General features: G+C 39.9%; 1 protein-coding gene across 20 annotated transcripts in view; it reads right to left on the reverse strand.

Annotated features, from left to right (window-relative positions):
- Ptk2 (protein tyrosine kinase 2) overlaps positions 1 to 22,494 on the reverse strand; it is a 205,136-nt gene that overhangs the window by 72,458 nt on the left and 110,184 nt on the right. For 11 of the 20 annotated variants that reach the window (XR_010052943.1, XR_005486550.2, XM_063263045.1 and 8 more), the window contains 8 exons: positions 22,219 to 22,359; positions 21,692 to 21,769; positions 17,437 to 17,544; positions 15,895 to 16,012; positions 14,659 to 14,689; positions 11,351 to 11,403; positions 2,147 to 2,230; positions 1,062 to 1,079 (listed from right to left, as the gene is read on the reverse strand). Coding sequence is in view for 18 of the 20 variants with exons in the window: in XM_063263045.1 (XP_063119115.1) it covers positions 1,062 to 1,079; positions 2,147 to 2,230; positions 11,351 to 11,403; positions 14,659 to 14,689; positions 15,895 to 16,012; positions 17,437 to 17,544; positions 21,692 to 21,769; positions 22,219 to 22,359 (631 nt within the window). In the remaining 2 variants the exon portion in view is untranslated. Of the gene's footprint in view, positions 1 to 485; positions 949 to 1,061; positions 1,080 to 2,146; positions 2,231 to 11,350; positions 11,404 to 14,658; positions 14,690 to 15,894; positions 16,013 to 17,436; positions 17,545 to 21,691; positions 21,770 to 22,218; positions 22,360 to 22,494 lie in introns of those variants that run through there. The other 9 variants (NM_013081.2, XM_063263051.1, XM_063263050.1 and 6 more) reach the window with 3 other exon arrangements.

Here is a 22,494-nt window from a genome sequence, read left to right on the forward strand (position 1 = left end):
GTACCAAGCTGACAAACATGTGAGGCTATGTTGTAACTGAACTCCTTACTTATGGACACTCTAGCTTGAGTTTCCCATAATTCTGACATCCTCAGTACTAGTTTTCTTTTAGAGATCCCCCCGTAACTATTCAAAGCATAAAAACATTGTTATCTCAGGAGGCAGCACTAGAACAGGTCAGTCTTAGGTTCTTATAGACCCCAGCCAAGACCATGGCTCTGTCACTCCCGGTCAGATGGAACACAGCCTGGCTCTAGCTAATTCATACCAGGAACTTAGATGTGAATAAAGTACACATCAATGCTTGCACTGCACCCATCTGTGGTAGCCAATGCTTGACTATAGTTGTCTGCATCTATGCCCAGCAGTCATCCTCACAATGACTACTGGGGCCTTTTCTCATGGGGAGGGAAGCTGCTAAGGTCACTCGCAAGTCAGCTGGTAACAGAATGGGATAGTGGAGAAGGCAGAGCCTGGAGCCCCACCTCTAGTCTCTATTGGTTGATGTCTCCATCTGTGAACTATGCATCCTGATGAGGTGAAGGAGGGCTGGCAGGTAGTCAGGAAGCACAGGAAACATTCCAGAGTAGTAGGTACTGACACCCGACTTTCACAGAGCACCCCAGAAATGAAGCTCCACACTGGCTTCCAATTCCACAAGGAGCACATTCTTTTTTGGAGTTCTGTGGTCCTGTATGCTCATACTCTGCAGGTTCACATCGAGCAGTAAAAACCTCCACTGAAGGTATTCTGTCACTCAACAGCAACGAAAAATACGAATGTCCCTCTATTTCAGTTTATAAAACATAATTATCTGGAATTAATACATCAAATTTTGTGCAGGAACAACACAAAGTAGACAAAAACCCTAACACCAAGAGTAATTTTAAAATATAGTAAATGCTGAGAAAAAAGTAATCATAGTGCTAGTGCTTCCTTGATTGTCACAATTGAACAACTGTTAAAGATCACTGTCTCTGTTCCTCATAAGTTAAGAGTTATTATACATGCACCACATGGTTATCTCACAGCAGTAACACAAATGTGAAAATAAATATTACCGTCCCCACTAATTTCATCTGCAGATCCAGGTGGCATGCAAAGGAAGAAGTAGGGAACAAAGGGTAGGAGGGACAGGAAGGAAGGGGAAAAGAGAAGGAAACACACTATTAAAATGACAAGTAAATCAAAGCTTAAGAAAATAACAAAATCACCCCAAAGTTCATTCACAAGATAAAAGAAAAAATGTACTAGTGTGTTTACTGGAGTTGAAAGCCATTAAGCAAAGTTTTAAGCTGCCAACAGATTACACAGTTACACAGGAGAACAGTGGAGCTTAATTACTTTCTACCACACCTGGCAAAAGTAATTTCACTGTCTTTCATTGTTAAATGTTAAAGTGCTTCCACTTTCCCTAAGGAGCATTTGTATCATTTCAGATACAAGAAACCCTGTAAGCGGAAGGGTCACTAGAAGATAAGCCTGTGACTCATATTTCAATGAGGTAGTGAACTAAAGTCCCCCATGATAGACATAGGCCATGCCCACACTACCATAAAGGGCAAGTGTAGTTCTCAAGAGGCTTTAATGACGATTCAGGTTCCCATTTGCATTCATACAAAACTACTAATTTTTAAGCATTTTTGGAAAAAAAATCGTTCCAATAATTCCAACAACAAAAATCACTGCTTTATTAGAAAGCCCTCCAAATGGAACAGCTGCCTCATCTGTCCTGACATCTGTCTCCCAGAACACAGAACACAGACACCCAGGGCTCATATGGACTGTGTCCCACATGCTGTATTAGAAAATTCACAAGACCAGAAGAAACAGGTCTTGACAACCACTGTAGGAAAACAAGATAACAGAAATGGCACCAGGAAGCTACTTCTTGCCCTGTCATGCATTCAAAAGCAGCAAATGGGCAACAAAAGATTGTCTAGTTAAGACATTGGCACAAATTTGTGTCAATTGCGAGACACAAAACCTGCCTCATCAAGTTATCGCATCTGGACAGTAGACAGCACATACACTGATATTCAGTATGGCCATTGACTGTTTGGGACAATCTAGAAACATCTAGCTATAGTTAGTTTTGTGAGATGCCTTGGTTGACAGGAAATCCTGTGTAAGTGCAGTGCAGTACCCGTTGGAGGAGGTTCAAGAGAACAGAAGACCAAAGGGAGAAAGCGCCTAGCTTTCTTAACTTTATGTTGGCAGTGATTGATCCCTTTACAAAGAGGCAAGAGAAGAAAGAGAAAAACAGAAATACATTATTTCAATACAAAAACCCAGTTAATTTTAAAGCTAAAACTATAAAAATGAATACAAATTTGAAACGCTTTTATTACTATCATAGACTTGTAGCTTAAAAAGAATTATTTGTTTTACTAAAGATTAACACTGGATACAAACCAAAACAAAGCAAAACCAACAGCTATGAGCTCTTCAGGCCAGCCAAGTAACAAATAACAACTAAAAATAAAAAGGGATACAGGGAAACCAGTAACTAAAATAAAATAAAATAGAATAAAATAAAGACTAATGAATAACTTAAGGATCAGGAGCAGTCTATGCATTTGTCAACGTTTAACATTTGTCCATAAGGAAAGAAATCTTAGAAAATGTAAGAGCTTTATGAGCACTTAAGATCTGGAATATCTTAGCATAAACTGATGATGAGGATGTCCAACTACGGAAGCTACAAAGCTACCACCATATTTCCACTCACTTGTCAATCCATGTGCTTAAACTTATGAGGGCCTCACTGTCCATGTGAAGCAGTGAGAACACAGAGCAGCTACAGTACAGCAGTGACAGTAGAGCACACACATCAGAATCAAGCAGACACAGTGTGACAGTACGCAGAGGTACAGGGTGCCATCAGTAACAAACAGTCCAGACTGTGAGCCCATGAAGAATAAAGGTTATGGACTAAGGTGGGAGGGGGAGGATCAGGATCAAAGACAATCCTGCAATGAACTAGTATGGGCTATGAATGACAACATCTGTCAGTGTTAATTTCCTGATATTGAGAATTATGCTCTGACTACATAAGATTATGTCTGAAGCCAGATATGGAGGTAAATGCTTTGAAAGTTGAGGCAGAAGGATCAGAGGTTGAAAGTCTGTCTGGGTTACATAGAACCCCATGTCAAAAAACAAAAAGAAAAATAAAAAAAAATTAAAAAAATACAAACCAAGCCAATATGAAATAAATTAAAATTGAGAAAACAATACCTAAGTTTTTAACTCACGATTCTTAAAACCATTCTCTAAGAATGTATGATAAAGAAATAAAAACCTAAGAAGCCTGGCAGTCTGAATTCAGACAGCAGCTCTACCCACACTGACAGTTTCCACTTCTTGGAGAGGACCCACTTCCCATGTTTAGCTCTTCTTAGTTCTTTACTATATAGTCTATTTCTAGACAGGTAAATATTCTTTATCTTGACTGGAAAAGAAGCAGTTTTTTAAAGGTGCTTCTTCAGTAATACTGACTTTAACCTGCTTCATACAAAAGGTTATGAAGCTTCTTAACTTACAGAAGATAATTGTTTTTGCTACATGCTTTGAACATTTAACATGAATTAGGCATACTGTATAGGAGACAGTTAAGAAAAATAAAGTCATGGAACTTAGGTCTTAGGTGTAGACAATCAGGATCTGCAATGTACTGAACTGGAAGGAGAAGCAGAAGGCCCATGGAGAGAAGGAAGCCACTTAGGGAATGGTGGAGGCCCAGGCATAGGCTCAGCAAAGGCACTAGGATTTAGCTCCACTGTGCTAGGCATGAGGTGCTCAATGAACTTCTAAAAGCAGGTGGTAAGCAGACAGGCCACAGACTAAATTAAGCCATAAAAGAAAGGGATTACACAAGGGAGATACAAAGACTGACAACAGTGGTCCAGACTCAGTATTGCATTCTTGACATGAAGACTGGCCAGCAAGTGAGGCATTCAGTGGCCAAGATGCACTGAGCCCTTAAGAGGAAAATCCTGCTGAGGTTGGAGATAGGAGGTTGGATAGGATGCCATACTGTCCTAGTATCATTGTTGTGATAAATTATGCTGACAAAAGGCAATTTGGGGGGGGAGGGGTTATATAATTATGGAATTATGTGAATTTCAGGCTGCAGTCCATCCCTGTTGGAAGTCAAGGCAGGAATTACTTGAAGCAATACTCATATACAGTCAAGAGCAGAGACAACAAATTTTTGCATGCTCGTCGTGATTAACTAGCCTCCTTTCTCTATTTCTATACAATTCAAGACTCAGAACTAAGGAGTGTTGCTGCCCACAATGGGCTTGACTTCCCATTTCGATGAACATAATTTAGATAGTTTTTCACAAGAATGCCTCAGGCCAGCTTGATAGAAATAATCTTTAAGGCTTTCCTTCAGGTGATTCTACACTGTTGACGTGAAAACTAATCATCACAACCAGGGCATGGTGGTGCATGCTTTTAACCCCAGAACTCTGAAGACAGAGGCAGGAAGTTATCTGTGAGTTCAGAGCCAGTCTGGTTTACGTAGTGAACTCCAGGGGAGCCAGAATTACATAGTGAGACCCTATCTCTAAAAACAAACAAATAAATCAAACTGGCGTATGTATAAAAAGCTGTTTTCCTATCTCTCAAATAGGAAAACTCCCTTAGGGAGTGTCTTTAAAGTATTCCTACCAAATAAAGGAGAGGCAATAAAATTTGCATGCTGTTACTTTGTGGCCAAGTTATGCATATCAATAACTTCCAACATTCTTACAGAGAGCATTACAGAGGTCAGATTTGAGACTGGCTGGGCCCCAACACACTGAACAATTTTCACTTATTTATTTTTGGTGACAGTGTCTCACTATTGTAGCACAGACAGGCCTGAAACTTGTTATGAAGTAAGGTGAACATGAGCAAGCCAGCAGGCAGCATCCCTACCTGGTTTCTGCTTGAGCTCCTAGCCTAACTTGCCTTGATGACTATAACTTGGAAGGGTAAGTCAAATAAATAAACAAATACACAAATAAAAGCCTAAATTGCTTTTAGTCAACACGTTTTATTATAGTAACAAAATTAAAACTAGAACATTACAAACAAACAGGAGGGCCTGGCAGACAGAAGCAGTAGGGAGGAAACTGAACAAGGATGTCTTGTTTCACTATTATCGGGATAAAACTGAGCTTTCTGGATAGAAGACCTGGGATTTAAACACATTGAATGTCTGATAACATTATATTTAGAGAGGAAGGAATTTGAAACTCACTTTCTTTGGAATAACAACAGGGTTACAGGCATATGTAAGAGCTGGAGGCAAAGCTAACATGAAACTGGCTGCAAGCTTTTGGCTGCTGACTCTGGGTGATAGTATGTAGGAAATCAATTCACAATCCTGTCCTCTCCTTTGTATATATTTGAAACACTCAATGATAAAATATTTAAAGAAATTGCTCAAAGACAAAACACACAGTAAGATTTTGATATTGTCTATTTACCTCTATAGCGTATCTTGCATCACAAAGTCTGAACTTAACCCATCATTACTCTGCGGTTACTATCGGCTGCGGAGCGCTCAGGCAGGATCCGTTCTCCTGTTCTTCCATGTTAGCAGTGCTTGTCTGACAATTAGCAAGATGGTGCAAAGGTTTCTTGCAATCCATATTGAACTTTATTTAATCATTGTTCTCATCAGTTTAGCCAGAAAATTAAGGTGTGTGAACCAAGAATAAGAATACTTTAGCACTGCCTGTTCTAAAACACACACTTATGTACAGTCAAAAGTGTATTTTTGTTTAAAATACTCTGGTATAGTGCTTCATTTCCGTCCTGTTATGAAGGCTGATAGGGAAGACAAGAAACAAACCCCACAGGGCTGAAGAGGCAGATCTACAAGGACTACTTATACAGAGTGAAGTCCTCATTGCCTGGTCTTTTGGAATGGGAAAGTGGCTCAGGTGATCCGATTTTAGGCAGGCCTACCAGTCTTGCAACTCTTCCCGCATATGAAAACAGGGAGTTCAATGCAAGGGGAAGGAGAAACCCCTATCTCTGGCCCTCTCGTAGGACACTATTTCTCAACTTTTGAAACTGGTATTTCCTTGTTTCTATGACTTCTGAACACTTGAGAAAACAATGTGATTAAGCAGCACCCTCAAATCTCACAAGTTGCAAGCTGAGTTCTAATGACACTAAGATGGGCATGGGCAAGAAGCAGCACTGATGGACTACTCTTATTACGCTCTCCCTAATCTGTATACACCATCACCGCCAAAGTGGCTCTAGATACCAGAGAATAAGCCTGAGAGTTCCTCCTAAACTAAACTGCCAGATCAGACATGTTTATTGTGACCACTAAGACTAGAATAATTCCTAGTTTTCCAGGTTCTCAGAGTATGCTTAAAATAGCTAATGCCTATCACTCTGCACATATTACCAGTAATGCATCATAAAGAACATAATTTATAACAATGAACTTTTCTCAAACAGTATCAGGGATTGAACATAAGGCCTGAACATGGCAGATAAGTGGTCTACCACTAAGCTATATCTGCATATCTTAACAAAAAAGTTCATATAAAGAACTCACTTAGTTCTTCTCACTTAGGCTTCTTGCAGAGGCTGGCTTCAAACTTGTAAGCCTCCTGCTTCAACTTCCTGAAAAACTAGGATTTTAGATGTGCGACATCACATCTGGATCTTTTGTTTTGCTTTTATTTGTTTGTTTGTTTTTTGAGACAAGGTTTCTCTGTGTATCCCTGGCTGGCCTTGAATTCAGAGATCCACCTGTCTCTGCCTCCAGTGCTGGGATTGAAGTAGTGTACCACTACTGCAGCTGCAAATGAACTTCTCTTGCACTAGTTAGCAATATTCTAAAATTAAGGAAGGGGTTGCTCATCCTACTTCTTTAAATTCTGGACAGAGTTTAAAATCAAGCATTCAGAGGCATGGTGGCATGCCTGCAATTCCAGTACTAGGAATGCTTACAAAGGAGGATCACAGTAAGTTCTAAGCCAGGCTGGGCTGCCTAGTTTGAGATGATACTCCATCTCAAATGGGAATGGGGAGGGGAAGATGACATTTTGGTAATAGAATAGACAACTTTGGAAGGCATGGCACTGTTACAGTGGAAACTAGATGGTAAAATTAGGCATAAGTAGCTCTTTCAAAGTGAACAAAGGGTAGACTTTGAATTCAAACAGAAAAGCCAGTACGTTATTATTCCTGCTGAATGGAGAAAACTGCTAAAATGAAATCCCATGCTAAAACATTACTCCCTGCACACATCAAGACTCTGCAATGATCAATGGCATCTAATGAAAAGAGAATGAGTTCCAGGAGTTCAAGGCCTAGGTATAGAGTGGGTTTTCTATTACTCACTACTACATGAACCTGGCCAAGCCCCGTAAGTGCAGAGAAGGGTGGTTTTCTCATCTCGGAAGCAGGGATATTAATAAACAAGACAATACCATGGATATGTCAGGCACAATTCCTAAGCATGTAAGTATTTGCTAAGCAGCAGCAAAGCAATCAGTGGACAATAGACTCAACATGCCAGAGCCCTCAGGGAGAGGGAAGCAAAGATGATTATCAACTTCTCTAGACCTGCACACATTTCTCAGCAGGGCCTTTTTTTTTTTTTTTTTTCTTTTCTTTTCTTTTCTTTTTTTTTTTCGGAGCTGGGGACCGAACCCAGGGCCTTGCGCTTCCTAGGCAAGCGCTCTACCACTGAGCTAAATCCCCAACCCCCATTTCTCAGACTCATACACAAATCACTCAACCACATTTGAGATGTTCTAAGATTTGAAATGAAGCAAACTGATACAAATAACATCTATTTTCCTAAATGTTTTCTTGATAGTTAGAATAATCTCTAGTCACCAACTCAATATAATTAAGAAAAATCCTATCTAAAGAGAATTATTTCTGGTAAAGTAATAACCAAACCAATCTGTTGTAAACAGTTTACATGTGCAATAATACTAAAAGTAAGTTGTCTAAAAGTAGTACATCTGTCCTTTAAGCACAGAGAGTTCAATAAAATAAAAACAAATACTTCTGCCAGATTAAAAAGAAAATCACTGCAGTCATTTCCATAGACATATATAAAAGAGATAATTTATAATCTATAGTCTGGTTTTGCATGGTCTAATATTGAACAAGGGCCACAGAATAACATAATGGTAAGTACCATGGACTTCTACTCACAGTTAAGATTTAGGGGCTCGGGTTGGGGATTTAGCCCAGTGGTAGAGCGCTTGCCTAGGAAGCGCAAGGCCCTGGGTTCGGTCCCCAGCTCCGAAAAAAAAAAAAAAAAGATTTAGGGGCTCAATCAAGGGCCTACTTATTCATAGAAAACACAAATGCAAAAAAACAAAACAAAAATAAAAAACCCAAACACAGTTAAGTCTTCAAAATACTTGAGATAATCAGCTTTATTCTATGATCTGAGAAATGTCCTTACACTGACCCTGTTTCACTGGCATTCACTTGGGGCATACTTGCAGATCCCTGAAGACAGCCTAGTGCACTAGTGTTATAGACTGGGCTCAAGTTCTACCTGAACTCACAAAAGGCATTAAAAAAAATTAGTTTTGCTCCTTTTTTGCACCCACACAGCAAGCATTTGCTGAATGTATTCATGTCCACATGGTAGGACATATGATGAGTGAGGTAGGGTGTAGCAGGAAAGTACCTCATGGAGCACGCCCACTCCACTGGCCTGTTACAAAGCAGGCTCATTGTGGTAGCAGATATAGAAGACCACAGGCCCAACAAAAATAGAATTTAGTGCAGGGGTCAGCATCTCAACACACATCAGAAACACATAGCAAACTCTAGAAATAACCTTGGGATACGATTATAGCACAGCGCTGCTGTCAGTATCAAACTAACAAAAACATTCCTAGGCAGGCCAGACCAGCACTTGGACTCACTGTGCACAGGCTTCAGGCTGGGTGGGCACTGCTTTACAGTCTGTGAAGACAGGATTTACAAACCTGACTTGGCCTAGAAGCAAGCAGTCCTGATCAACAGGACCAACAGGGTTAAAAATACCAGCTGTCGCTGATCACCCCTGAACACTGAGTACCCCTCTCTGCCTGGTCTGGGACCAAAGTACTTGCCTGTCAGCTTTTATGGATAGAAAGTTTTTGTGTAAGGAAGGAAAGACCAAGCAGAAGAGGGTGACCACAATCCTCAGCATAATGTGAACATGAAACAATGTGGCCAAGAAAAGGGTGGAGAAAGGAAAGGTAGGCCTAGGCCAAGGGATGCCATGACAGTATCTGACTGAGTCCTTAGTGTCATCTGGTAGGCACAGGATTTTTACTAAGAATTTTTCTGAAAGAAGTAAATCAGAGAAGGAAACACAATCCCTCCTTAGACACTCCAGGAATCCTAAGAAATCAGGATAGACTTTGCGGCTATTATCCACGTTTGCACAATAACTCTATTTTTGCTCACTGTGTATCTTCAGTAAACTTTGTAACCTCTTGGCCTTTAGTCTCATCATGTGTACACTAAGTGAGATGATCTCCGTAGTCTGTCAGAACTTCATGAGTTAACGCATAGGAAAGAACACAGAACATAAAGCTAAACCTAAAACACACATCATTCACTAAGCCACTCAGGCATGGCAGTGCCTACCAATAATCCTAGCATTTAGGACTCAGTAAGAACATTAACAACTTCTGGACAGCCTGGGCTACAGAGTAAGGTTTGTTTTAAACAACAACAACAACAACAACAAATGGCTCACTTTTTCTTTCTGAGCATGGAAGTGTCAAATAGAAAGGGCTGGCAGCGGAGTGAAATGCTGAGCTTTGATGCTGATCAACTACTGAAGGAAACAGAGGCACCAACGTGAAGGAAGAAGATAGAAGGGTCACAGGGCCTAGGACCTATGGAACACCCAAAGGTAAAGAGTAGAATGAAACTCCCAAGCACAAGAGAAGTCTGAGCTCACTCCTGTACCTGAACAACTGCAAATACTGTGGCAAACACAGTCATCAGCTGCCTTTTCATGGAGCATATACAATTCATTGCCTGAATGGTAAGTGGTACTCAAACCTCACTCAGCTATCCTGTAAACACTGAAGAATCACCCTCATGGGCTTAGACGGCTTCTTTCCTCAGGACTTCTACTATGGCATTTGAGCCTTTCCCCTTCCAATAGAAAAAAATGAGGGCTGGTGATTTCAAAAAGTCAAGTATGTAGATACACCACAAGCCGAATAAGAACTGTAAAAAAGGCTGATGACAACCAGTAAACCTAACACTCTAGATTTACTACTCCCAAAGTCATGGTTGAGGCTCTCAAATAACTGACATGTCCTAGAGAACACACGTAGCCCCAAAACTGTCCAGTGAGCCCAAATCCAGTACCAAGAGCTTCTCTGTACTCTGCTAAGAAGTAGCTCCTGGCTCTAGGCCATCAGAGCATTGATAGTGTTGCCCACTAACAGAGCGACTCTGTGGTATGTATCACAAACACCCGTGGGTTAAGTGAAGGTTTGTGGAATGTTTGTGAGCAAAGAAGAAAACAAACAGATATATTATTATGTTGGGTACCAAAAGAAGATCCAAAAACAAATGGGCAAAAATACAAATTAAATTTCAAGAAAAACTGACTCAAAACAAATGAACAGGAATTGAGGCTCATCTATCATGTAATGAATACATCAGAAGGTTTTATTTTAGAAATATAACCTTTATGTTCACAGGCATATAGCTGAGAACAGATAGCGTGTGGCAACATATACACATGTGGAATTATGCACATGTATGACAGTAGGGTATAACATATATTAAAATATATAGCTGGGGCCCTTAGAAGGTTCCTTTTTCTGCCCCTCCCTAAAATTCTTTTATTCTTCACATGTTTACATGAGGAAAAGAGGGCACATACACTTTGAAAACATAACATGAAAGTCACCATACCAACAAATAGTTAAGATAATGCTTATGTAATACCTTGACTATATCAAATAACCATTATGTTGACTGTGAAAGAAGAAAACCATTTTTTTAAGAAAATCATGTATTTTGAACTTCAAACACAAAATACCAAGTGTATTCTGTTATATCCTGCTAAACTCAATAAACATAAATTCTAACAACAACTTCAAAAGTTAAGGTTACATTGTAAACACAACATGGCATTTAAACAATATGGAGCCCTGTGTACCCTACTGAGTAATATATAGGGTCACTGGCAGCATCTACAATAAAGTCCATATGGATACCTATTTCACAATAGTAAAATCACACAGGTTCTTTCTAAGCAGAGGAACTGAACACAAGTAGCATCTGCACTATCCTCCTCACAGATTACTCTTCAAGGTCTCTACCTCACGATCCTTACCTGACACAGAGACTGCATGTGTCCGCATGCCTTGCTTTTCATTGTTGGCCAACCTGCAACAGAGCAGACAAAAGTGTAAGTACGTCCTTACCAGGACTAAACACCTACCCTTGTCAAACAAATCTGAATCTGCCTCAGATTAGCAAGACCAGTACCATTCCTGGAAGATTACATTCTAGACAGGTGGTTTGTTTTTTCAACTGGAGTCTTAGAAAAAGACACTGAGTGCAGATAGGTTGTGTTAATGCTTCTAAGACCAGAAATTAAAACAGACAATTGGGCTGGGGATGTAGCTCAACGACAGAGAACTTGTTTAGCAACCTGAAGCTCTGGATTCATCCCCAGCACCATAAATATAAACAAACAAACAAACAAACAAATAAATAAATAAATCAAGCAAACAAGCAAGCAAGGAAGGAAGGAAGGAAGGAAAGTAGGAAGGAAGAAAGGTTGGTTGGTTCAATCAGCTAATTAATCAATTTAAAAACAGACAAATGGTTGGGGATTTAGCTCAGTGGTAGAGCGCTTGCCTAGCAAGCGCAAGGCCCTGGGTTCGGTCCCCAGCTCTGGAAAAAAGAAAAAAACAAAAAACAAAAAAACAGACAAATGAAGAACAGCAGATGTGCCTGGAAAAAGCTGCTCACAAGGGTGACTTAGAGCTATTTTTGTAATACTATGTAATGTGCAATGTAAAGGCTACAAAAAGGCTTAAATTAACAAAAATTAAGGGTTAGCAAGATATTTCAATAGGTTAAGGTGCTTGACACCAAGCCTGCCAATATGAGTCTGCTCCCTGATTCCTCATGGTAAAAGGATAGAATGGATTCTGACAAGACTGTCTTCTGTTGGATACAAGTGCAGCACTGGGGCACGTGTACTTACAGATATGTATGTATATGTGTATATGCATATAAATAATACATACATACATATGCATACTAATGAATGTACAAAATAAAAACGAATTTAAAATGCATAGTAGCATTTTAAAATCTAAATTTTATAGCATGTAAAAAGGTTAAGAAGTATGTGTATATATTGCTGAAAATATTTAATGACATTTAAAAAAATACAGGCACAGCTTAAATTTTTTGAAAAGCATAAAACCTAGGAGAAAAGGTCTCCTACTGGCTGAGAAAAATGGCTCAGCGAGCAAGGGAGCTTGCACTGCAAGCCTGGTAGCCTGAGTTTAGTGCCTAGACTCTATGGAAAGTGAAGGAGAGAGAGGGTTGATGTCACAAGGTACTCCTGTGGTTTCCATATTAGCAATGTGGCACGTGGCTTTCCAATCATACATACATGCAATCTTACAACACTGATAGGGATAATACATCTTTTTAAAATAGGAGTGCTACATTTTTCAGCTATTTCCTTGGTTTTTATTCATAAGGAAAACCTCTTCCTACTCCATTAGTATTTACTATATAAGAATATGGAAATTTTTCCTAAAACTACAAGGCTTATACCAAAACAAATGTCAGAACTTAACACAATGTCCTTTTTTTCTTTTTTGGCACCCAGAAATATCTATATAAAACTGCATAACTTCTACAATCAAAAATCACAATACAGGGTCATATAATTTATTATCTTTTACTAAATTCAAAAAATACTTAACACCTATCTTTATTATAAAAACTGAAGTTACTGTCTACCAAATCAGACGTTTCTCTTCCATCGAGGCAACACAGCTAACATACTGTGTATCCACTGCACTCACTAAGCAGGCAGGGCATAGTGTTACTGAGTAAACCTCACTGCTTGTTCCTTATTCTATAGCCTGTCCATGAGCTTTCTCCCCTGCTTGCCTTCTGCTCATAGTTACTATATGGCCAGATCAAAACAATTCCTTATGTTTTCCTAGCTGCAAACACTCTAAGAAAGCATAAGTTGTTGCCCCAAAGAGGGACACAGAGTCGACCATGAGAGAAAACTGCTTCTCTAGTTCCTGTTCACCTTCACATTCATGAATCCACAGAATTTGGCTATCAGAGAGGTAGATGACTGTCAGGTGCATGATGACAAGACAAGTAGCTATTTTCCAAAATGTGGTTATATACTAACCAGATGTTGTAGAGAAATGCAATGGGGTGCCCCCTAGCTCAGAGGCCTGTATATTAAAATGTGATATAAAAGAGAAAGGCCTGAAGGAGAGTTGGGGACAGTTGATAGAGAAATTGAACAAGTATAATTTAGCAGACAAGAATGTGAGGGACATCAAAACTGAGACTAGGTGTCAGCAAGTCAGGTAAGCTCTGCAAAGCCAAATGTCAGAAAAGAGCTCTATTTAGGACAGTCTGATGAGGGGCAGAGGTAGACAGGCAGACTTAGTAGGTATGCAGGCCAGAGCTGATAGAAGGTGCGTACCTAACCAGCTCCCCAAACAGCTCAGCACCAAGTCCTCATGGACGAGCCTTTACACACCCAGTCACCACGTACTGCTTAAGATCTCAGTGTGTCCTATGAGATTCTTGGAAATTTTCTCCTTGGCCACTGCCTAGATCCTTCCATGTTCTATATCCAGTCATACTTTTCTGACTCTGATACAACTCTATGCCTGAGGTCCTCAATAAAGCACATACTAGGATAGCTCTGACAGGTGATACTAATTGTGAGGAACAGGAGAAGAATGGTAGGAGGCTGCTAAAGCAGATTATCAGATACATTTGCCAAGGAGAGCCAGAGGATGTGGCTACAGAGAAAAGGGCACAGGCAGAATAAAGCCCACTCCTTGTCCCAGGCCTCCACATCTCTACTGCTTGTTAAGTATCTAAGAATTAACAGCTTCTGGTGTTCAGTTACCTGCTTATCTGAACAGCAAGGTTTTTACCTTTATACGTTGGCCACCAGTTCTTAGCATGCTGACTAGAAATACATAAGTAATAATGCAATTTTTTGCATTGCTATTTCATTTAATTACATTAAAGATCAACATCTCTCTTATGGATTTTGTAACATGGGACAGTAAACCACTGATTACCACTCTTTCATTTTCCTAATTGTAAAAGAGAATGCCTATTTTCACATTTCTACACAAATGATGAAGTGAACGTCTAAGCTTATTATTACCATCTCTAGATCCCTTAACAGACTTGAAATAAGGGGAAAACTAATTTTGAAACTTCTTCATTAAGTATATATTTCATATGTAACTTACAACTTATGTGATTTGTATTTGGAAACATGTTTTCACAGACCTTGAATATATGTGGAGATTTATTTTTTTAGGAAAATAGATGATAAAGCCCAATGCTTATCTAAAGTTTCTAACAAAACCATGTAAGGAAATGCACAAATGAAGCACTTACTTTGGTATTGATGGCAATGCCCGTTCACCTTCTGGGAAGAAAAAGGAAAGAGACATGAGCAACTCCTTAGACTCCTTTAAAGAGAGAATATGAAGTAAGTCCAGGAAGGAGGAAAAGCCTTATTCTGGTGTTTAGTGACAGTCTTTGATAGCCAAGTCATCACACTGATTCTACTTTAGGCTACTTTGGGTTTCCATATAAAATTTACAACAAAAATAATGGGTGTTGGGTTCACATGGAAAGATATGCCAAGTCCTAATAAAGGGATAATGCAAAGTGGTAAAACATAATCTTCCCAAAGACTTAAAGATTAAGGCGCTCCTAAAAACAAAGTCTAGATGCCTTGCCAAAGGCCTTTGCTAAAATGGTTTACTAGTAACACCCAGAATCTATGCAGAAAGTACAATGGATGTAGCTGCAAAGGAATTCAGCAGAAACCTTGCTTCCCTATAATCCAGGGCTATCCTTATCCCTTTCAGAGATCTTTCTGGGAACCCTGTACTCTGCTTGACCCTCTTATGTTTCTGAGCCCCTCAGAGAACACTGTCATCGACTGTTCACCCTTCCCTTATCACCTCTAGGGTATCTGTCCCTGAGCAAGCTCTCAGAGTGCTTTATAGTAAAGAAAGAAAAACTAATTGGCCTGGGGTCTGCAGAATAAACACAGTCCATGACAGGACACACAGTATACATACTGGAGGAACTGGTATCCTGCCAAAGCCCAGGCTTTTTCTGCACATCCACTTGGAATGTTTTCAAAGACGCTTCAGAAATCCATATCCTCAGTATACCCTTGCACTATACTTACAAAGTTCTTCATCATGAGGAAACATGAGCCTCATTTCTAGGATAAGTTTATTCACTCAAATCTTTAATTTCACCTCTTGACACAGAATTTATTTTGTTCTTCTCCTCCTCTAAGGCACAGGGGGAAAACACAACAGGATAGAAACTTCAACTTGAACTACAAGGGACCCTTAAAAAAGAACTGGGAAGATAATCTCTAGAGCTGAAAGAACCAATGGTAACTTAAGAGCTACTCTAAGGGTTACTCAAAGTCCTGTACTGTCTCCGTGCACTTCAGCCCAGCCTGGAGTCCGTTGCTGTGGCGTGGACCACTATCTACACAAACAAGCATTCAGGTTACATCGGGCCTGAGTTAGTGTTCTCGAGCTTAGAACTGGCTGCAGGGGTGAGCCTGTCCACCAGTGCAGCAGAGAGAAAGCAGAGTCTCACCTTTCTGGGGTCTGATGATGAAGGACTGCGTGGCTCCGTTCACCAGCCGGCAGTATCCATCGATCAGGTCAGCCATGTTCTCTGCAATGGTTAGGGATGGGGCCGTCACTGTCAGAGGCTAATGAGAAAGAACATTAGAAAGAGGCATTATTGTTCTTCACAGTAATCAAAGGGACAGCTGCACTGTGACATCACAACTCTGCATACACTTGAATATAGAGGAGTAGGAATGAAACATTTGCCAGACTTGAGTGAAAAAGGAAGTTTGGTATTTAAGAACACCATTCCTTAAATGTGCGAGAGAAGGCATACTTACAGCATAAGATAAAAAGTACTAAAATAGAGGCTCGCTTTTACAAAAAAGTCAGCAAAAATATCTTCAGAATGTCTGGACATTGGACACACTTTAGGAATTCAGGTAACAGCTCATTCCAGAAACTAATATACAATAAAATTTCATTAATCATATCTTAATTTTTCATCACAGAGGGAACTGAGCATTCATAGCATGTTAGTCCAAAGGCTTAAAAATCATTCTCATATGAAGTTTTTGATAAACTTCCTAAAGATCTATTTCTAAGTGTCTGTATTTTATTTTCATATCCCAGTGTGTCCTGGTGCACTTGCTCCAAATGAATGACTTGCTTCTCACTTGTAAATTCCTGTCATTACTTATGGGACAGAAAAGGGAAGGAGTAGCTTGAGCAAAACACTGAGATCTCAGCGGGAAACTGTAATTTGCAACAAGTTTTCTATACTCCCAGTTCAGAATTTGCTCATCTGCAAAAGAGTTTCTAGATGTCAGTGAATTGGAATCACAGGGCAGGACACTGGTGACGTAGCCTAGTGAGGAGAGCTGAGCCACAGGCAAAGTTGCCTACACAATGACTCCAACTGCTCTTCAACATGCTCACTCTGTGTGGAGCCCAGTCTTATTGTATAGCTCAACAGTTCTTTCCTCTACATATTCATATATTCTCTCTCTCTCTCTCTCTCTCTCTCTCTCTCTCTCTCTCTCTGTCTGTCTGTCTGTCTGTCTGTCTCTGTCTCTCTCTCAGCTTTATTGGTGTTTAGAGATGGGATCTTGCTCTGTGGTTCATGTTGAGAGCTGGCCTGGAATCCAGAAGGCTGGGATTACAGCAGCAGGCCACTGTGCCCTACCTGCCCATTTTTATCACACTATTGCAGGTGCTATTATCATAGTGACTGCCCAGAGAACCTACCAACACAATTCTAACTGGCTTCCTTGATGCTTCAGAGTGGTCTCTGATTATACTTATAGCAATAGTTCTATTCTGAAGACATTTAACCACTATTTTAAATCTTTATATATTAGGAAATTGTGAGGTTAATTACCTATGAATACTTTATCCTTATTAAGGAGAAGTCATTTCTATACTATCCCATGGATCAGATCTTAACTTTAAAAAATAAATTTTGATCATGTTTTCCCCCTCTCCCAAATCCTCCTAGATCCTCTCCATCTCTCTACTGACCCAATCTTTCCTCTTCATCAAATTCTTAAGAGCAAGAGTGTCTTACCTCAGGAGCACCAGCGATTTTGAGTTGTAGCATTCCTTTCCTGTCTTTGTCTTCACTGTTTGAGTACTGGATAGTCTGCACTTGGTTGAAGTCCGCTAGGTGTGTGGGCTTTGGGAAGGAAAGATATGGTTCCTTTAGCTGAATTCTATGTTATATAACCTAATATTTGCTAAGCAAGTTTATTAGTAAATCCTATACAGCATCAATTTTACTGCTTCAAGTCTCTCATGTGTCACTGAGATTACAAGTGTAGTGTGTGGCATCACACTCAGTTTAGAGGTCATCATTTTAAAATATTAAAGGCGAGAGCTAGAGAGGTGGCTCAGTGGTTAAGAGCACTGACTGCTCTTCCAGAGGACCTGAGTTCAAATCCCAGCAACCACATGGTGGCTCACAATCATCTGTAATGACATACTTATATAGAATAAATACATTTTAAAAGTAAAAATAAAAAATAAAATATTAAAGGCATGTTACTAAAGCTTAACAAGGATGGTACTACATAAAGTCACACTGTGTGTAGAGTCTGGAGGTGCAGAGCTAGGTAAAGCACTAATCCACAAGCCCAGTTCTAAAGACTTACTTTCCATTGGTGAATTACAATTTAGTTCTGAGACACTAAATGACTCAGAACATCCAAGGAAGAAGACCTACAGAGAATGCTATACAAAATACATAAAAGAGAATCCACTGGGCCAGACATCAAACCAAGCTTGATGTCAATCAGTTTGGCAGTGTGTTAGACCGGGAAGAGACACTGGCATTGGTATAGAACAGGTGAACAAGAAGCAGATGGCAAGTAATGGCTCATTCAGGGGTAAACTGGTTAGTTTCTGTGTTGCCCCCCTTAGCTGCTCATCTACAATATGCACAACAATGGCAGAAACCTATCAACAAAGGCAACCATTTTCTATAGGCTTACGCTGTAAAAGGGCAGGATAGAAGCACCTTAATTTCTCAATGCCTTTACTTCTCCAATAGCTGTAACCGTTACTGTTTCACCAAGAAAGAGACACAGGCACAGATATGAAAGAATGACCCCAAAAGTCATAAAACCAGTGTCAAGATGCTGGTAGCTTTGCAACGCACTCAAGAACAGGGTCTTTTGAGCTCTCTAAACCCCATTTTTTATCTTTACCTCTAGACAAAATGGAAGGGGATGGGGGGGGGGGGATCACCATCTTGAACTACACCCGAGACAGAAAAGAGGTTATAGATGTAAAACTATTTAAGAAAAAAAAAGTCTTGCAAGAAAAAATGACTACAAACTGAACTAAGGGCTATGACTAAAACTCACTGAGTCAGAGATGACTGGACATTGTCAGGCTTTCTAAAGAGGCACAGCATTTATACCTCATCCCAGTGGACTAAGTGGTCCTGCTCCTGCATCGGTGCCAGTGTTGTTCTTGCATCTGTCCTGCCCCTCAGTTTTCACCCATCGATGTAACAGATGCAAAGTACAGAGTGTAGTCTTCATCTATGCACTGATCATTTGGAAATCTATTAGGCTGGCTGTGTTTTCCCTATATGTAATGATTCTTTAGTTTTAAGTTAAGGAGCTTTTAGTAAAGGTATTTATCACAAACACCTGGCTTTTATCCCATCTTTTGTTGAAAAGAAATTCTTAATTTCTATTTAACATAACTTACCAAAAACTTTTACGGAGTTATCATTTTTACATCATGTTTTTAAAAATTCATTCATGATGGATGTGGTGGTGTTCATCTATAATCCCAGCACTACAGTGGAAGCAGAGGCAGGTAAATATAAGTGTGAGCCTGGCCTGGTCTACAGAGTTAGTTCTAGGCTAACTACAGATACACAGAAACCCTGTGTTGGAGAAAAGGGGGTGGGGGAGAAATGTCCTTGCCATAGTCATGAACTATCTCTTGTTTTCTTCTAAACTATCATTTTTACTTTTCATGCATGGATCTACAATCTTTGGGTTCAAGTTTGTGTCATGGTGAGTCTCGAGGTTAAATACCATTCTGTTTTCTTCTGTGATGCAGCATTTATTGAAAAGTTAATGAATGATCCAAAATCAAGACAGAGAGGACAGGTAACTGGAATGGGGTGGGAGTTCTGAAATTGATATGTTTAAAGTAACAGCCATTATGTGATTTGGGGGTGGGAGGGAAAGGAGGGACAAAGGAAAAGATTTCAGATTTCTGGATCTGTAAGGAGACAAATCACAAAGAAAAAAAATCTGTGCTGGTAACATAGGTACAAATATAGGCACAATATAAACAGTGACCTCAAAGAGCCAGCAGATAGGACAAGATCGAACAGCTTCCATTCCCAGGATGTTTGCTCTGCATCAGACTGACAGAAGAACCAAACACACTTTCAGCTTATTCAAATGTGAAAATAAAGCTAGATGTGGGAGTTAATAAAGCTTGTAATTTCCCACTTGGGTAGTCAGAGGCTGAAGATTTCTACTGAGTGTGAGGATGGCCTAGGCTACGCAGTAAATCTAGGTCAGACTGGGATACATAGTGAGACCCAAAACAGAAACATAATAAAACAAATGAAAGAGAAAAATTGACAAGAGCTATAAAAATGGTGGAATCCAGCAGAAAAACTTCTCACCCACACTGTCAACGACAGAAGTTTCCCAGCCTTTCTAAGAAGCAAACAGGTAACTTCTTTTCAAGTTAAAATGTTTTGCATGCATTCAGTATTTCTATCACTTGGGATCTCTTCCACCAGAAAGAAGCAGTTTCTAGAAATACATGCAAAAGAACATTTCTTCTGTACTCCTAAAGAGATGGTGCAATGGCCAAGACTGTTTGCTATACAAGCATGAAGATGAAGCCCTGACTTAAAAATCCCAACACCCATCGAAAGAAGACAGGCATGGCAAAGCATACCTGTAACCTCAGAATTGCAGGGAAGAGTGGTGGACAAGGCAGGGACCCTGGGAGTGCAAGAGTCAGTCTGCCTAGTCAATGAGCTTTAGGTCCAGTAAGAGATCAGGTCTCAAAGGATTAAGGAGGAAAGCGATGGACAAAGATGTGCTCCATTGACCTCTGCATGCACATCCATGGGGACATGTAACTACCTACTGACATGAAAAATGAACAAGCAAGCAAGGGAACACTTATTTCAACATGGTCTTGAGGAAGAAACTGGAAAGTTCAGTGACTGAGACACTCCCATTTGGTCCTAGGAGGTCATCATTGCCAGGTAGACTGGAAGGCAGGCTCACAGGCAAGATGCACAAGAGGCGGAACATGTGTTCACTAAGATCCATTTCTATCCAATAGATACGAGTGAAGAGAACAGCACAGAACAGTTGCTGGTTATTTGTGTGTGAACACAGTGGGGACAGGAACTACTAATGGGAAAGAGCTATAAGACAGAAGCAAAGCAGAGTGGGAATAGACAGCAAGGATTACATGTGGAAAATCATACCAAGTACAAATACAAACCTGTGGTCAGAAACCCATACCACTAAAAAAGGCACACCTGCTAGTGTGGGCCTGCAATAAAGAGAGCAGAATCAAACTGCCTAACCACAGGCTCACCACCTTAACCATAACCACAGTTCCTCAACACCACAACCCTGGCAGGCCTTACAACTCACCCTGCATCCATCATCACATGGCACAGGTTCTACACGTTTCCATGCATGCCTGACTGTGAACTCCATCAGAGAGCTGCAGTCTCTTTGGTCTTCCTAGCAAAACTTTGGTACAAGCATCTGCTCAACAGCACTTGCTGCAGCACAAGACAGGAACACATACTGGTGGGACAGCCTGAGGATTTCTCTGTGGCCAGCATTTTTCCTCAATGAGGTAAGTAAGGGCAACAGTGAATTCAGAATTTAAAATTATGATACATTTTTCTGGAATTAGCTTATAAAGATTATTCAGTATGAGGTCAGTCCAAATAAACTAAAATCATATCTAGAAGTTAGTTTTAAAAAATGATAGTATAGGTCAGTATAGAGTGCCTGGCTAGAGTATGTAATATCCTGGGCTTGATCCTCAAAATTGCAATGAAAAAAAGAAGGCCTCACAAAATAAGCAGGAACAACCCCAGTCAGTTTTTACTCACCCACCTATCGTTTTGTCTGATTCATTTCCCTTCAAGTCTAAGGCTTAAGTTTAAGTATCTCCCACACCACATCTGTGTAATTCAATAAATGAGTCTTGCAGAATGGAGTCTTTCACGTGAATGCCCTGTCCAGTCCTCAACATCATTCACCAGTACCCACAACCAAATCCATGTGCTCTCCCAGGAGCCGACTTACATTGCAGCCCTTGTCTGTCAGGTAACTGATCCCTTCTTCTGGGCCGATCGCCAGTTCCACAGAAATAATCCAACTTGACTTTGGAAGACCAAGCACATGGGAACAGAGGTACCAGAAGGAAAAAAAAAATGATTTTAGATATGAAGCCATAAATTTATCAAGGGCCTTGAGTTTGGAGAAGACTTGGTTTGTATTAATTTATCTAACCAAATAAGATAAAATATTTATAATTTCAATGACAAAACTAGTTGTGGTCACTCTTGAATCTGGGAAGCTATTGTTTTCTCTAGGAAGATTATCTCAACAGGATAACTAGCACTTGATTTATGAACATAGGCACACTATTTAAAATATTATTTTTACTATCTAATTAATGCACTTTCTTCCCGCTTTCCCCCCATAATTAAGTGTCAGGCAATATTTTTGTTTAAGAATCGTGATGAATGTTTCCTTCAATCTGAAATGTAGATACATGTGGATAAGAAAAAAATTAAACAATTCCCCATCTTCCAAGGCTTAATACTTACCCCAAGGGCACACTTGAAGCACTCTTTGTCAAATCTGTACACTGGAGAGAGAATCTCAAAGAATTTCAGGATGCTTTCTTCTCTATTAAGGTTGGCAAACTGCCTGAATGTTTGCTGGATCAGCTTTCTTAGTGTTTTGGCCTGAATGATGATATTATAGAAAAATATGGTTTTAAGTCAACCAAGAGAAAAAAATGTGCATACTTATACCGTTTACATTACTACAAAAACTCACTCAGTCAAATAACTAGTAGAACATTAACTGTTGTAAAGTAC

Source organism: Rattus norvegicus, chromosome 7 (genome assembly GCF_036323735.1).
Source record: "Rattus norvegicus strain BN/NHsdMcwi chromosome 7, GRCr8, whole genome shotgun sequence".
In the NCBI taxonomy this organism is placed as follows: Eukaryota; Metazoa; Chordata; class Mammalia; order Rodentia; family Muridae; genus Rattus; species Rattus norvegicus.